The sequence below is a fragment of the Bombus fervidus genome, chromosome 12 (assembly GCF_041682495.2).
Source record: "Bombus fervidus isolate BK054 chromosome 12, iyBomFerv1, whole genome shotgun sequence".
Classification (NCBI taxonomy): Eukaryota; Metazoa; Arthropoda; class Insecta; order Hymenoptera; family Apidae; genus Bombus; species Bombus fervidus.
The window spans coordinates 10200050-10215930 of NC_091528.1; the positions used below are offsets into that span (position 1 = coordinate 10200050).

Consider the following 15881-nt stretch of genomic DNA (forward strand, 5'->3'; position numbering starts at 1 on the left):
ATTGAAAACATAGAATATAATTCTTTATACTTTAAGTGTTTTAAATACTTAGAATTTAAATACTTTAACATTATGACAATTGATACTCAATGTCAAATAAATTTAATCAAACGAATACCTTTTCAACGTCCTCTTCGTCGACGAGAAGTTCCTCGCCAGAAGTGGTTAAACGAATTCTTAGCTTTCCTGTGTCCGGATCTGCTGGACCACATTTCGTCGCAGGGGTAAAACCACCTCGATGTAATAACCAAATTCTTTCGGAACTCAGCCATGCTTGTTCTTGCGCCAGATGCTCCTCGGACCGTGCCTAGTCATCAACAAAAAGAAGAAAAGAAATTCCTTAGAATTCTATACAAATTTTCTACTCATCGAATGTAACGTATTTTACAAATTGAAATTAAAGAAAAACAGATTGTTTCTATGGCGTAGCCGATTCTTTCTGTCTCAACAGAAATCTAAAAGTTGTAAATCTAGAACTTCGATTATATGATTTTGCACATGTTTCTCTCCCTTTCCGATGTTACCACGCGTCAAAAAGAAAGTATTTGCTCACCTACGAGTTGTGTAGATTAGAACACTAGTCATACTTGAGAATCCATATTAAATGAATTACATCATTGATTAGAAAAATGTATTTCAACCTTGAAGTTCAACCTACGAGCTATCTATCAAAAATCAGCAAAAAGTTTCAGTTTCACCTATGCGAAATTTTATAGTATCAACGTACGTAATTGATACTTAATTACTTTTATGCTTCAAATCGTGCACAACTATTCGTTTATGCGATTATACAAAGTTCAAATTATTAAGAATTTTCATCCTCAATAAGGATCTTGCTCGAATGGAAATTTCAAATTTCATTCCTCAGAAAATTTCCTCGCTCACATATTCAGCAAGTTGTTTTTCAATGTTCAAGAAATATTTATTAACAGGAACGCCCTGCTAACGAATTATCGATAATTTACAAAAATATCTGGAAGAATTTTCGACCAATAACGCGTCCCATTCCGAACGACAATGTTCGTAAAAAAAAATGCGAAACTGTCGTTTAAATTATCAACATCCTTGAAAACGTCTGCGTTATTAGCACCGGTTTTGTACGCCTAATACTGCCATTTACATACCATCTTTACATTCCTGACCTTAATCAAGTAGAACACTTTAAAATTCAAGGCTTATAAAAGTCTGGTGTAGCAGCTACCAATTCAGAAGTAACAGCGAGATCAATTCCAATTTTATGTGTTTCCATAAATGTTATCGGTATATTTACCATATTCTCCTCCTCGCACTTCCTTCTTCATTAACAAATAAAATTTCGACATTTTTATTAAAATATTGTACGGCTCTTTTCCTTCAAAACCCTAGCCAAACTTAATTTTCACATGGCACGCAGCGCATGAGTGTCGCCGGTTCGATAACAATTCCCCTAATTTCGTGAATCACGCGGTGAGTCGCAACTGTGGGTGCACGCATATCGATTTCCGCGTGTCGTGTCAGGCGTTTTGCTAGAAAGCGTACTGACTTGTTCTATTCTACCATGTAAGAACGACGGCTCGTACGACTTCCTGGTAATAAATTACCATGAATCAAGCCCCAGGCTCCAGCGTGTACAACGATCGCATTGTTTCGTGAAACAAACAGAACACAGCGTGCCTTCGAACACGAAAGATCCTAAATGGGAAAATTACACGCTTGCAATGTGTTGCTCTTTTATCTGTTTCATGCTGCACCAACTAATCTCTATTTCTGTCTCATTTGCTGAATTATACCTTGTCAATTATACCTTGTCGATAATTAGGCATGGAAATGAGCGTTTAACTCGTTCGCTGTGTACATGTATGTATTGTATACGACGATTTCGATGGAAATCGGTACGTATTTTTAGTCTATGCGTATGTATCTATGTATGTAATCTTTATATTTAGGTTTTATTTATCTTTGTCTAACACCGAGACTAAGAAATCAGTAAAAATAACTGGTGTCAGATCTATCGTCCTGGCAATTATTAAAAAGGTACAGGTGTTTTTGATAATGCTAATATTTACTTTTATTACGATAAAAATGTGCTTACATAGGTATTATATACTCGTTTATTTATTTTTCTTATATTGCTGTAATTAACTAATATAATTAATTGCATACGAAGGATTGGTAGGTCTAGTATTAAGAAATCGATAAAATTAAACCGGACGCGTGTGTGAGACAAACTTGAAACTTCTGTATCAATTTTAAAAATTACTACATACGAGCTCTGACAGTTATTTGGAGGAAGACACGTGTTGCGACAGAGATAAATGGTGTTAAACACACTCATCTGCTGCCAGTGTAATATACGTTGTATATATTTATGTCTTTACATTTATAACATGTACACATACAGTAACATAAACTATAAGAGAACAAGATAATAGATTTTGCACAACAAATAGCATTGAACAAGGAATCCGGAGAGTTTGTTGAAACGTATAACGTGTCTTACTAAGAGAGCAAACTTTAATCTGGGACGTAAACTAAATATGTGTCACGATATTGTGGACAACATTTTCATACGAAATATACGTCAAGTGTCACACTATTATACGTGGCAAATATCGTATGAAAATTATTTGTTAAAACTATATTTATACAAGTAATTAACTAAAGTATTATGCAAGATGTCCCAGTTTTTTCCAGCCAATCTTCTCCCACAACGATCTCGAGAAACGTGCGTGTAAAATGCTCTAAGATAGGCACACACACACACACACAGATATGTATACACCTAGTTAAACGCCTTGGAAACACGCGGCCGCCAACGAAACATCCAATTTACCGATCATGAATAGCCGCATTCATCGGCTCTACGAATTCCCTATAGCTGCGCAACCATAATTTTCATACACGGCTCACCCAATCCCTCGCATAGCATGCATTGAGAAAGAGAGACAGAGCCACTGTAACTCTCGTTTCCGAAGGCGTGTCGATAATGACATACCTCGACTGTTTGCGGCGGTAGTCTATTCTGCAGAAGCACCTCGAGGCGTTTCATGCACACCCCCGCGTCGTTCACCGTTTCACCCTCGACCCTTCGACGATCTGAACCCTCGTCCACCACATCTTCGCCGTTCCGTCTTTTCTTCCCCTTTGCATGGCCTATCTTCTTAGCCAGAGCCATCTCCACGATCTCCTCCCATTCGATAATGTCCTCGATCGGTTTCGAATTTCTTTGAAACGCCGCGTTCTTCCGGTTCCTCTTCTGCGAGCCATTGTTCCATCCTTTCAACGACGATCCTCTCAGACCGAGGATCCTAAAGTCACCAGACTTCCCATTAGGCACCCTCTGCTCGATCTCCGCTGTGATCCTCCTCCACTTGCGCTCTCTAGGTGTCTTGATCACGTTGCTGTCGTCCCAACCCTCTTCCATCCGTTTGATTCTGTCATCGATCGAACTCACCCTCAACGTGTCTGCCCAGCTCTCCTTTCTATTACATTTCGTTGATGTTTTCGATAACGAGGAGGATACGTGCAGGTTCCTGTTAGTTTTCTTCTTCGTGTTCGAAGCATTAGGTAACTTGACAGTGGTACGAACAGATGTATTTGCCGATGGCGGACGATCATTGTTATTTGTGGTCGTGAACACGTTCTCGCGTCCAGCTTCGGAAGAGTGCAAGCTGTCGCTGTCGCTGCATTCCCAAGAACTGGTACCAGTCCTATTGATTCTTCTGTTAGAAAATTTTGTTGCCACGTTTTCTACGACCGAAGTTTCGTCCAAAGTAATGGAGTTCCGGTCTTTTGGGAACCTAGTAGCAGGAAAGTAGATACTCGCGCGACGATTGCTTTGTTTCGCTATGCCATTCCCGTGAGCCTTACCGCGACACGACCTGTGAAGCAAGTGATGCGCTCTCAGGGACTCTTCGTCGACCTTGTTTAGAGGCATCTCGATGGAAAAAGGCGCCGACAGTTCTTCTCGCTCTGTTTTCTCGTTTTTGTCCTCTCGCTTTCACGCGGGTTAATTATCCCTTCTTCCAGCTACGGGATCATCCGGTCTCACGAACTGATTCAGGCGCTCTTTTTTCCCGCCGAAACCAAGTTTCGTAAAGTAACCTGTGAGTTTAGTTGTGAAAATCCACTTTGAATCGAGTTTTTACACGGGTAAAAGTAGGGACGCGTTCGCAATACTATCTGCTAGCCGCTTGATAATAATCTGACACCAGTAGTTGATATACGTTGGCTTTTATCCGTTCTATTAAACATGCATCACGTTCCACGTACCATATTATTGTGAAGCAATTTGTGAAAAACACGCCGTTTATTATCTTGCAATATTTTATCAACTCAAGTGTCCAGACTCGTGTCCAATTAAAAATACGAAAATTATCTTCAGGATGCGTTAGTCACGGTAGTTCCTCATTGTTTATGTCTGACGTTCCAAACGCTCCGAAATATCAGTTTCAAATAATTTTGCCAGATATCTACCGTTCTTAAAACTCGTAGAATTTATACACCAAGTTATCTAACGATCACCGACAATTACTATAATCGAAATAGAATACTTTCTAAAAAGTGTACAAAATCTTTACAACAATTATTCACTGCACCAGCACCTAAATTATTCGGTGTTTCTCTCCAACTGACACCTCTCGAAATACATAGCACCTTACACTTCAAGACATAAAAAACATTATTTGTTAGTAACCAAACACGAGGACGACATTGAGCGGTAAATACCCGAATCGTTCGTCATTGAAATTAAAGCAGATGGAACAACAAACTCAGCAGGGATCCAACATTGCGATCGATAGTAGCGCGAACTCATTGTCGATATATACACACGCGTGAACTGGAGAATCAAACTAACGAAAGCACTTTAAATCGATTACTTAACGTTCAAAAAGATGACAAATATTAATAACATGTTTGCAGCGAAATTTTCGAAAATTCCAAAACGACCAACGAAACGGAATCTTCGCTTCCTTCCTGTTTGGTCCAGATTGGGAGAGCTGAGGGAGGGAAGGAAAGGGCGAGGAGAGCAGGGCTCCATTCCGAGGAGCACCTCGAGCTCACCGAGTCTCGACTGAGGCAGGAGACAGCGGTGGTATCCCGAGACCGAAGCAGATCAAAAAGAAACGAAAGAGGCAGGCGTGCTCCCACGACTGAGGCGTTCCTTCTCTGCTTCGCAACGTCTTTCTCTCGCTGCTCCCTTCTTCGCTCTGTTCTCCGTCTCTGTCTCCGTCACCGTACACCAACTCTTTCACTTTACTCGTGTCCTCGTGATTATCCTCCGCAAATGAGATTTTCACTGATTACAAGCGATTGATTTCGTTGTCGCGGAGAAAAATATTTTTTACATGACAAATGGTTTTCTAGCGATCGATCGATCGAATTGCGGATTCGTGGGTCGCTTTTAACTCTGGATTACCTTCGATATTTAGTTTCTACGGTGCTATATGGTCTGCACACCTGATCGCACGTGCGAACATTGTATACGGTGTAAAATTTCAAACGAGAACCTGTACCCCTACCGAGACGAGAAGATAGAACATAATCGTTTATATAGTTCTTAACCCGTTTGATATTAAATTATTGTTTAATTAAGTAAGATTGTTCGTAGTAACCGTTAACGGTGGAAACTGGAGGATATAATTGTCTTATAAACATTTCTTCTCATAACGAAACGAAATACTGTTTATGGGGGGTTAATATCGCGTTAGTCTTCCTTTCTTCTCAGTTACGGCAGTCATAAATCGCAATAAAAGATTATATAATCTTATTGTGTTCTGTACCATTCTGCCTGTTCTCAAAGCCTTTCAAGTATTTTTAATGGCTTCCCTTAACTCTTAACCCTCCAGTTCCCATAGATAAATAGAAACGTATTAATTTCATAATGACGGTCGTAAAAAGCTCCAATTATGATCTTCCCTTAGGAATATATTTCTTCTATATATTAAAAACGCTGGAACAAGCGTAAAATGAATAACAAAGGGAAACATAGTAGCATAAAGATACAATCAATAAATATATTTACGATTTCAAACTAGTTTATCAACAAGAAATTTAGAAAAATCAAGTGGATATTTGTCCCCGATAATAAAAAACGAGAGGAACAACGTCTTTCATAATTCGCCTGCTTCATTCGCCTGAACATTTTGCATAACGATACGACCGAACGATACAGTTTGAAAATTTGCGAAACAGGTTTTGTCATGTTGCACGAATATTTGTTATGATACGTTCAGATTATATTCCATGTACGACAATAAAAATGGAAACTTATTCTCGTCACTCGACACTAGTTGCTGCTATAAAACTTTCCTCCAGTTCTAAAATAAAATTATATCTTCAAACATATTATTAAATACTTTAAAAAATGCTAGTAATCTCAGTTATCTTAATATAAGATAAAATACATTTTCGCGAACATAACGAAGGAAAGTGACACGATTAAAAAATTCCTAAATCAAACAGCTAACTTTATGAAATAGATATCAATGGAGATACCAATAGACGCAGAAGATGCTAAAGTGGTTCTAAGCGAAGAACTATCAATTCACCTTTTAACGCCATATCCTTTCCATTCGAAGGGAGCGATTCAAGCGCTCCGTTCAGCCAATAATTTGCATAAACACAGTTTTCGCAGAAACAACACGAGAAGAAAAGAAAATCTGTATACACGGAGGATGTATTTTCATCTTTAATCTCTTCGATGGCCTCGTCACCTTTTCCTGCGAGCATAGATCACTATAGACGTCGTTGTTGAATCCACGACAAATGCGACGAGTTCAACTTCGACTAATTGAAACACGCTGTAATTGCATCCTCGATAATCGATTCAATTCTTTCGGCAAATTATACCCAAAGATCGAAAGAGAAAGATATAGTAAGCATCGATAGGATAACAAGATAAAACGACAAGGAACAGAATTTTAAAAACGCTGTTCCGTAAAACACGGATGATACGACTTATCGTATTCTTCATCTATAGTCTTCACATGGGATTATTCAATGAAAAATTGTTGAACTCACCATATCTTCCCAACAATTTTGCCAATTTTTCTAAAATCTCTGGACACTGTTACAAATGTTTAACATACAAAACACGAGAAAAAAGAAACGCGAATAAAACAATTAACTTACGTGGAAATTTCGACGGGGACAGTTTAATTACACGGTTGGTATACCTGATGCTTTGTGATTATGGAAATTACTTGCCCTACGCTGTAATCAAACGAGATTACAACAATGAGTCGCGTTCATTTAAGACGCGTTGCATTATTCCGCACCGGAACTTCTCCATGACGAAACTTATTATCGTCAGGATGTTAATAAAAATAAGGAAGACTCGGATACACAATTAAAGATGTGTTCACTGGGCAAAAAGAAAATAGAGACAAACTCGAAGATGGTATCCCGCTGGGGGTAGCCATCCACGTGTTATTTAGCAATAAAGTTAGACAAATTTACCGAATGTCCTGGACAAATTGTAAAGTACAAATTAAATAAAAAAAAAAAATCGTTTCGTCGATGCTTGGTATTTTTATTATAATCTTTTAATTAATTACGAATTTCTGATCCATAGTGTACTAATGACAAAAAGTCAATATATAGTATAGTATCTTCTAAGAATTTCAATATTAGCCACCAATTTGTATTTTTCCTTCGTAATTCTTTTTCTGTTAATCGATTCGGTACCAAATTACAGCTCCCTAATATTCGATTGCCAAGCCAACAGTAGAAAATGTTGTAGCAGCAAAAGAGAAAAGAGAAACGTAGGTTCGATATGAAAGAAACGAGATTAAAAATAGAGATTTATATTCTCCCCTCTGTTATCGTTTATCGTTTCTTCGTTCGATACGAAATGACAGCTTACTAGCCACAGATAATCTTACGGGACAAAAAGAAAGAGAAAAAGTAACGCAGATACGAGAGGCTACAGTTTTAATGTACCTAATCTTCGGTGTTACGAGTTTCTTAAAATAGTAGCATCTTTTCTCGAAAGCCCGTGACTCTGTTCGTTCTGTTGCTCTCTCAGCACGCGGATCGCGTGCACCAGGACGCACGTGACGAGTCTGCAAATGCCTCGTCTTCGCATCTCACAGTTGGGGACTTGCCTTTTTTCCAGCCAGCCTCTTTTACGCGCGTCGCAAGAAACTTCAAGCGGCTTCTGTTTTTCTGCCATCCTCTCGTGATGTATGCCACCACAGATTGTCGTGTATTCATAAAGCTAACCAGGGACGCTCGATTACACTTTCGAGCAGAGAAAAAATTACAGAAGGGAACGAGCGAAGCAAAAGTTTTTCCATTTGCCCACACACAACGTGGTAAACGTATATACTGTTTTCCAATTCTTTTTTACACTTCCAGCTACAATGTACAATAGTTAGGTTTAACGGCTCGACTTGTTCCTGGAATAATCGTCGCAATGGAAGATATCGAGAACGAGATAATCTTCACTGGAAATCCTAACTTATATTTATTCTTTTCTTCTCTTAATACAAACAGACTTTACTTTTTACTTTAGAATAAGCACACAAAGAAATGTAAATGAGCATAGTAATCAAACCGATCAATAGCGAAATTTTTTCAACTGGAATTTAGAATTACAAATCATTTGCAGTTCAATCGCGTGTATGTTTTAAACATTACGTGAAATGGAATTTTCCGGATGAATAATATTCTGTATGGAGTCTACGTCGTTGCCGCCAAGGTCAAACATAAAATGCACGCCTGTCATTTCCTGATTAAGCTAGTAATTCAGTATAACCCAACGCTATTTAAATATTTATATGCCGCACATGAATGTCCTAAAATGGATTTTATTACCAACTATGGATTGAAAATGGAAAAACTCGTCGTTCCATAAACATTGCTGGTAAGCCACGAGAAAATATTCTCAATGATATTTATCATATTAGAAATACTTCACAACACTTAAGAAGGAGAAAAAATCTGCCTACGAAATCTCTCGACCTACGCTTAATACTTATCTACCCACTTAAGAGACGCATTTCTATAAAATCCCTAAAACAGCCAGGTTACGCATGCACTACAGGATCATAAATATGTTACAGTTAACGACTACTAATGTCATAATTAATCTAAATTATCAGGAAAACGACCAATCAATCAGATGTTTTCTGTTGGTGCAAGAGATTGCGATCTAAAATACAGTAGCGGATAAAAGAATATAGTATAACAATTATACTATATGCATAGTGAGTGTGTTGTACTAAACATCATTTGTATACGTATAATCGTAGATTCTACATAATAAAAATTTCAATTAGAAACTTGTAAGAATAAGAGACAGTAGTTTAATAGATTTGGTTGATTAGTGAAATATATTTCTGTTACTAATTATTGGTAATATAATATCTAGCGAGTTACGATGATTATATGTTGCGTAATGTCTGTGGAACATATTTTCAAATTTGTTTCAGATTTTACCAATACGCTCACCGTACATCAGCTGGTTGCTAAAGAGAGCAAACTCTCATAGAAAGAAGACTAAAAACAAAAAACGCTCCATCGACCTCACTAAAGAAATAAAATAGTCAAACTCGAAGATAGTATCCCGCTGAGGGTAGCCATCCACACGTTATTTAACAATTAAGCTATAAAAATTTACCAAATGTCCAGCTGGACAAATTGTCACCGTATAGTCGAGTCTCGTAACAGTGCTAATAAAATTGTAAAATATTTATATCCAAAATATACAAATATAATATATTCGTAAATACAATACGATACTTTCTAGGATACTATCGTTAGTATTTCGTGAACCTGTCTACATAATCCATCTATCCTCTAAGCCCGTCATTTAAAAATTCCCAACACTATCGGGTCGACAAGGATGAGACGCAAACCGTGTCCCATGGCAGAAGAAATGGGGGAAGATCAAACGCATGATTACGCGATGCATTGAAAGGCGACACGTAACAGATGAACGAGAATACATTGCGGAAGGCGTGGGAAGCCAGGTTCTCAATAGCTGCGAAGAATTCCTTTGTAGCCGGATTTTTAAACGAGTGAAATATGTTGTCGTCCGTGCTCTGGCTGGTACCTAAAATCATCCCGGTCCGATGACACATCGACGTCACGCGTTCTTCGACGAACCGGAGACGTATTATACGGGCAAAAGGCGAGAAACGACGAGGCTGTGCGAGCAAGCGTGGGCGAATTACCACAGCACAATTTCTACGCTGTCGTTACGTGACACGCCGATTCATAGAAGCCTAGAGACACGGTACATACGTGGACAACCGAGTTCTAGATCCAACAAAGCCGTCCAGCTTGCGCAAGTTAAGAAAGTATGGGAGAAAATTTGAGACACGTGTTTGCTTGAGAGCAAAAGCATTTAGAATATGTCGGCTCTGAGCTTTGTTACAAGATTCTTGTGCCAGCTACGTTAATACATTCAGGGGAGAATATTTCTTAAGCTTTAAAAAGATACAGACACTGTAACAGAATTCTATAGACTTTTCTATGGATGCTGCATTCTCTAGAGACAATCTAAGAATGTGACGTAGAGAACAATTATGAGTGGACACTATGAATGGATAATTTCTAGTGAAAATAAATATTCAAAATATTTATCATTTTAAAGGGAGGATTTTTCTCTTACGTAGGCATTCCTTATGTTCTATCTTTTCTTTATTTCTTGAGGCAGAAAATTGACGAGATTTTGAATTTGAGTATGTGAGATGAAATAGGCAATTACGGTTCACTGGTGCTTTTTCAAATTTACGATCGTGTAGAAGCTTTAGTACGCTACTTCAAAGAGTTGTTTGCTCGCTGTACACCGAAGAATACTTGAAATCTGGTTGAGTGGAGCGTAACAACCGCTTCAAAGACTCACGACACTACTTTAAAAGTTATATTTGGGAGTTACCACCCTACTTCTCTTTAGTTCTACTCCGCTTATTTTCCAAGTAGCAACGTTGCTCTGTTTAAAAAACTCTTGCCACGTAGTTTAATATCAGTACAGACACTTCTGAAACATTACGCGACATTCCCTCTGTCTGATGTCGTTCTATCGATCAATTACTCGATACACGATCTTAATAGGGTAATTAACTTCAAGTATTACCTATTAAACATTATATATGGAAATTTTATGCATATTGTAGGTATTTAAAAAAAAATGAATAGTGAATGAAACAAAAATCCACTGGTATCCTATGATTATGAATAATCCATTACGATTTTAAAAAAAACTCTAATGTATTTGTTCGCGGATGGTAAAGAATGCCATTCGAAAAGTATGGTAAAATCTCGAATGAGAAAATGACAAGGTACGGCGCCGAGACAAGAGGCTGTGGAAGGTGAAACAACTAGAATTAAAGCGTAGGCTGGATCCTTGTAGCGGTACCGTAACGTAACAGACTCAACCTAGTAGCGCAACAAATCATGAGGAACAATCGCGTAGATTTAATTAGCCTTTACTTTCTAACGCGGCTTGATGCAACTACTACTTCTATTAATCAACCAACGAGTTCCCGCTCATCTCGCTTTCGCGCCTCTTCTATGAAACCGTTTCGCGAAATGTGAATAACGTTTTCTTATATGGAAGATCTGATAACAGGGAGACAGATTTGGTAAGGAAAGTTCGCAGGAAACTAATTCCGCGAAAGAACGTGATATTAGTTCCCTTTTCTCCCAGTTTTTTTAACCCTACTACGTTCTTTCACAAGAAGATTCAATATTCCAGTCCATGACAATCCATCCGCATTTTTCTAATGTTAAAAAACATCTCAAGTTTGTAGAAAATATGGAAAAATTATTATTGATGTGGAAATTGAGTGGTACGATTCCTGGTTTAAATTCTACATCAAAGTTTCTTCTGTTTGTATGCTAAAACGAGAGCAATAAATTGAAGTGTAAAAATTGGAGAATCGCAGCTTAAGACCTGGCGCTCTACTTTTCTATTTCACGAAGAAACGAATCTTCTAAATTAGTCGTATCCTCCTTTTGCCTGAAACGACCTGTTTGCCTGAATAGCGAAGGATGCTCCAAACCTTTGTAACGTACGTCAGCAACTTCGAAATATGTTGCAGAACGAACATTTCGATTGCCTTTGAAAAAGTTGCAACCACGTTTGCATTCTTCGTTCGAGTCCTTTTCACGGGGTTGCTTTTACGTATAAGAACGAACGTAGGCAACACTTACATTGCTTTACATCCGAAAAAACAGCGAACGTGACACGAATGAAGTTACAGCTTGAAAACTGCCTCGTTTCGGATAGGCGTAAGTATGCCACGGCTTTGTCGTGTATCGGTGCGTGTGCTCGCAACAATCCGCAATATTCACCGGTGTACTTATTCACCAACGTCAGTCCGGCCTGTCACTCGACATGAGTCATCAGCGTTATCCTCTTGCAAACCACATTCAATATTTGCATTGTGCTTCCTTGCCTACAGATCGTTCCTCTTACCTACCGATCGTATAATCGCGACCAAGTCGAGTTCGAATTTCATCTCCAACCTATCCATTCTTTTACGAAATACCCATTTGTTCGAGTGTCCACAGCGTTCACTATAAATTGAATTTAATAGGAAAATGTTAGGCCTTAAACGTACACCGTCGACAAAGTATTACTTCTAGTAGAAAGATATTGAATTTTGTGAACATACATTATTGAACGAGTGATCGAATATTTGACAACTTGATGGAATTGGACCAAAAGATTTATGTAAATATTCTTAAGTAGAATGATTCGTGTTATTGATATGAATATAGTGTATATCAATAAATATATATTGCACGTAATACTAATTTTCTTTGCTTCGATATATCCCCAAATCGTGTTGGAAACTTCTCTATATTAAACTGCTGACATAATATGCGAGGGGTGATAATTTTTCTTTGGTTTCTTGGCCTAAAAAAAAAATTAATAATAATTGCAGTTTTGATTCGTCAACTTACAGTACTTTTTATCTACGAACGACCGCAAAGATTGAAATAATCAGAATATGCATAAAACAGTACCTAGTATATGTGTGTAATAATAATATCAATATAAGAGTAGAAAATATTTGAAGGGAGTTTCAGTGGTTTAGAGTTTAGGCTAAAATGGTGGTGAAGACGGTCATTAAACTCTCGTAGCTTGTTGTTCGCGTTGCAAGCGTGGGCAACGAACTTCTTTTGGAAACTCGATATTTATAGAAAGGCAATAGGTTGACGTCATTCTCGGACTGCACCTATAAGTGCATCCTTTTCGATGCCGCCTGTTCCTGCGTAACATTACTTTACAGCCCTACAGTGACGATGTTGAAGAATTTTACTGCCGTTAATTCGCCACCATTCGTCAAATTAATGTATCACGTGAATTATTTTCTTTTCCTTGTATCTCACACTGTCTCTGAATATTTATTACAATTCCACTAAGCAGTGCTTATCATATCGTTGATTCTTCTACTAATTTAAAAGATTTCTGCCACTACAAAAAAAAAAAAGAAAAAGGAATGTTCATTTCAAAATAGCAAAATAATTACGTTCGTATTTTAAACGTAGTCTAACCTATTTTATTCCTAATTCTAACTCGACATGTAACACTGTGTTCAGTTTCCTAGACTACAAATATTAATTTAATTTTAGACGCGTGTAATATATTACCTGACTGCGTTACGGATCAATTTCACCGTGTTATTGAACGCGTTATTCGATCCCGCTTCAATTATATCGATAACTGTTAGCCAATGGAGCAGAAATAGACTACTCATTGCTAAGTAACTAACTACTGCTTACTTGTAACTGCATGTTGTACAAATTAATTACTAGCCATTTAAATATCGTGACAGGCAAACATTAGGGAGTAAAATTTCCGTGACAAAACCTGACTTATCTAGGAAATAAATTCACGAACTGAAGAAATTAACATTTACACAGAGTAGCTGGAGAAAAACTCAGGCTGACCATAAAATATTTTTAATTTCACTATACATAGCATAGTTACCAATATTCCCTACAAAAAGTTCAAAGTATCTATTGGGTTGGCAACTAAGTGATTTTGTCAATACCATCTAATGACAAAACCCGCAATCACTCAGTTGCTAACCTGTATATCTGATGCCAGAAATAAAGAAAATCTCGAGGATAATGAAGTAATTATTTTCTAAATCGTGGATTCGTTCGTTCAATTTGTAAAAACGTTATAACCAAGAAACCTTGATCCAATTCGATTAACATTGTTGCTTGTATAAGCACATTCATCCTGCACGGTAATTCAAATCGACAGAATAATGCGTTCGCACGTAATGCAGTAGCGTGTAATTTTGATCGTACAATTTTACATCAACGCGAACGCCATGAATACAAACTAACAGTGCGTGGTTTACATCATTAATTACCGTTCACGTGTACGACAAGTAGAAGATTAAACGAAGCCATCTGTATTTTAGCGCAGAGAACAAAGTTATCAGGAGGAGCCAGTTGGTTAGTTTGCTTTTGGAATAACACGAAAGGAGAACACGCGATCAATGATTAGTATAATGCATACAGTGGTTGCTATAATTAGACAGAAGCACTTGAACGTTATGAAGATGAAAGACTCGAAGAATGTAAAAGGAAATATAAAAACTAGTTTCCGTGAAATCGTTACTTTTAACTTTAGGAATTAATTTTACTATTTTTAACTTAGAAATTCTTTCCATCCTTTCTTCTCCTCCTTTTTATATTTATACCACCAATATGGTAATAATAATCCTAATCCTATTCTTAGTATCATCCAGAAATAAGAGATCAGAAATAATTTATTTTGCTCATCAACTCATTGAAAGGTGCAAACAGGTTGTTGCTAAAGTACATCCGAGTCAGTAAATCGACCGTTAGTACATCGGATCCACTCGATCGCACTCTACTTTACCAACCATCAATACATGCAAATAAACATATGTTGATTCAGCAGAGATACGAACCTCGTTTTGAGTAGACTAATTGTAACCAATTATAGCATACAAATCCTGACTATATACCAAATAAAGTTTTTTCAAACAAATTTACTTAATTAATTATTCGTATATAATAGGAAATCGTAGTAGACAATAACAACAGTGATCAACAAATGATGAATAATCGCTTAATTAATGTGAAATTTTAAGTTTCAAAAAATTAATATACATTTGAAATATATACTTAACAGGTATTTAATCTTGAATTCATATTTTCCTGTTAATATACGTATCTATAAAATGAAGTCAATAATGCACAAACCAAGGAGGTAGAATGAAAAGTTCTTGAAATAAGGAAGATAGCCTTACAGCGTATGGCGTAACTTTAATAGGCCAGCTATCGGAAAATTCTATCGCATTGCTTTTACCTCCTTGCCATTTAAAAGGCTCTTATACCGCTAGACAGCATATAACCTTACTTTTATTGCTGTAACTCAAAATACAAAACAACAGATACTATATTCATACTAGAAGCTATACTGCGAATCTTTTAAAATTCATATATTGCAAGTATCTATATAGTATAGTAAATATAATTCAACTTAATAAATCAAAGAGTACCGTTTACATTTCTCAACGTATGTATAACGAGTTTAAGTTCAAACCTATCTCTACTATCTTCGCCTAGCTTTTACTTGAAAGCATCACTTTTCTTTTTCCATGCACTCGCGAATCACTCGAAACTATCCAACCAGATTCGAACTTTCGTTCCATTTCTACATGTGACGCACCCTGCATATTTTTATCGCGCTCGTCTTATTACACGTCCCAAGGCGAGTGCAAGGCGTTTCAATAACATACATTTCTACAGCAACTACCACTTTCGCACGGTATTGTCGCGAACGACGACGATTAACGGACAGCAAAATGCCGTGGCTCGGACAGAATTCTCGTTATGCATTAACTTGGAAATGATAGGAAGTTGTACTTGGTATTTATCGCTGGCGGCAAATCATG

General features: G+C 37.4%; 1 protein-coding gene and 1 long non-coding RNA gene across 3 annotated transcripts in view; one reads left to right on the forward strand and one right to left on the reverse strand.

Annotated features, from left to right (window-relative positions):
- The window catches only part of LOC139993288 (unconventional myosin-XVIIIa), a 64975-nt gene that overhangs the window by 36568 nt on the left and 12526 nt on the right, over nucleotides 1-15881 (reverse strand). Inside the window, exon 5 of the mRNA XM_072014873.1 lies at nucleotides 119-307. Within this exon, the coding sequence (XP_071870974.1) occupies nucleotides 119-307 (189 nt within the window). The remainder of the gene's footprint in view (nucleotides 1-118; nucleotides 308-15881) is intronic.
- LOC139993316 (uncharacterized) lies at nucleotides 14042-15491 on the forward strand. Of its 2 annotated transcripts, XR_011801356.1 has the most exons (3): nucleotides 14042-14299; nucleotides 14376-14556; nucleotides 14882-15491. It is a non-coding gene; the product is annotated as an uncharacterized lncRNA (long non-coding RNA). The 2 variants fall into 2 exon arrangements; XR_011801355.1 differs by lacking the exon at nucleotides 14882-15491 and having other exon boundaries at nucleotides 14376-14568.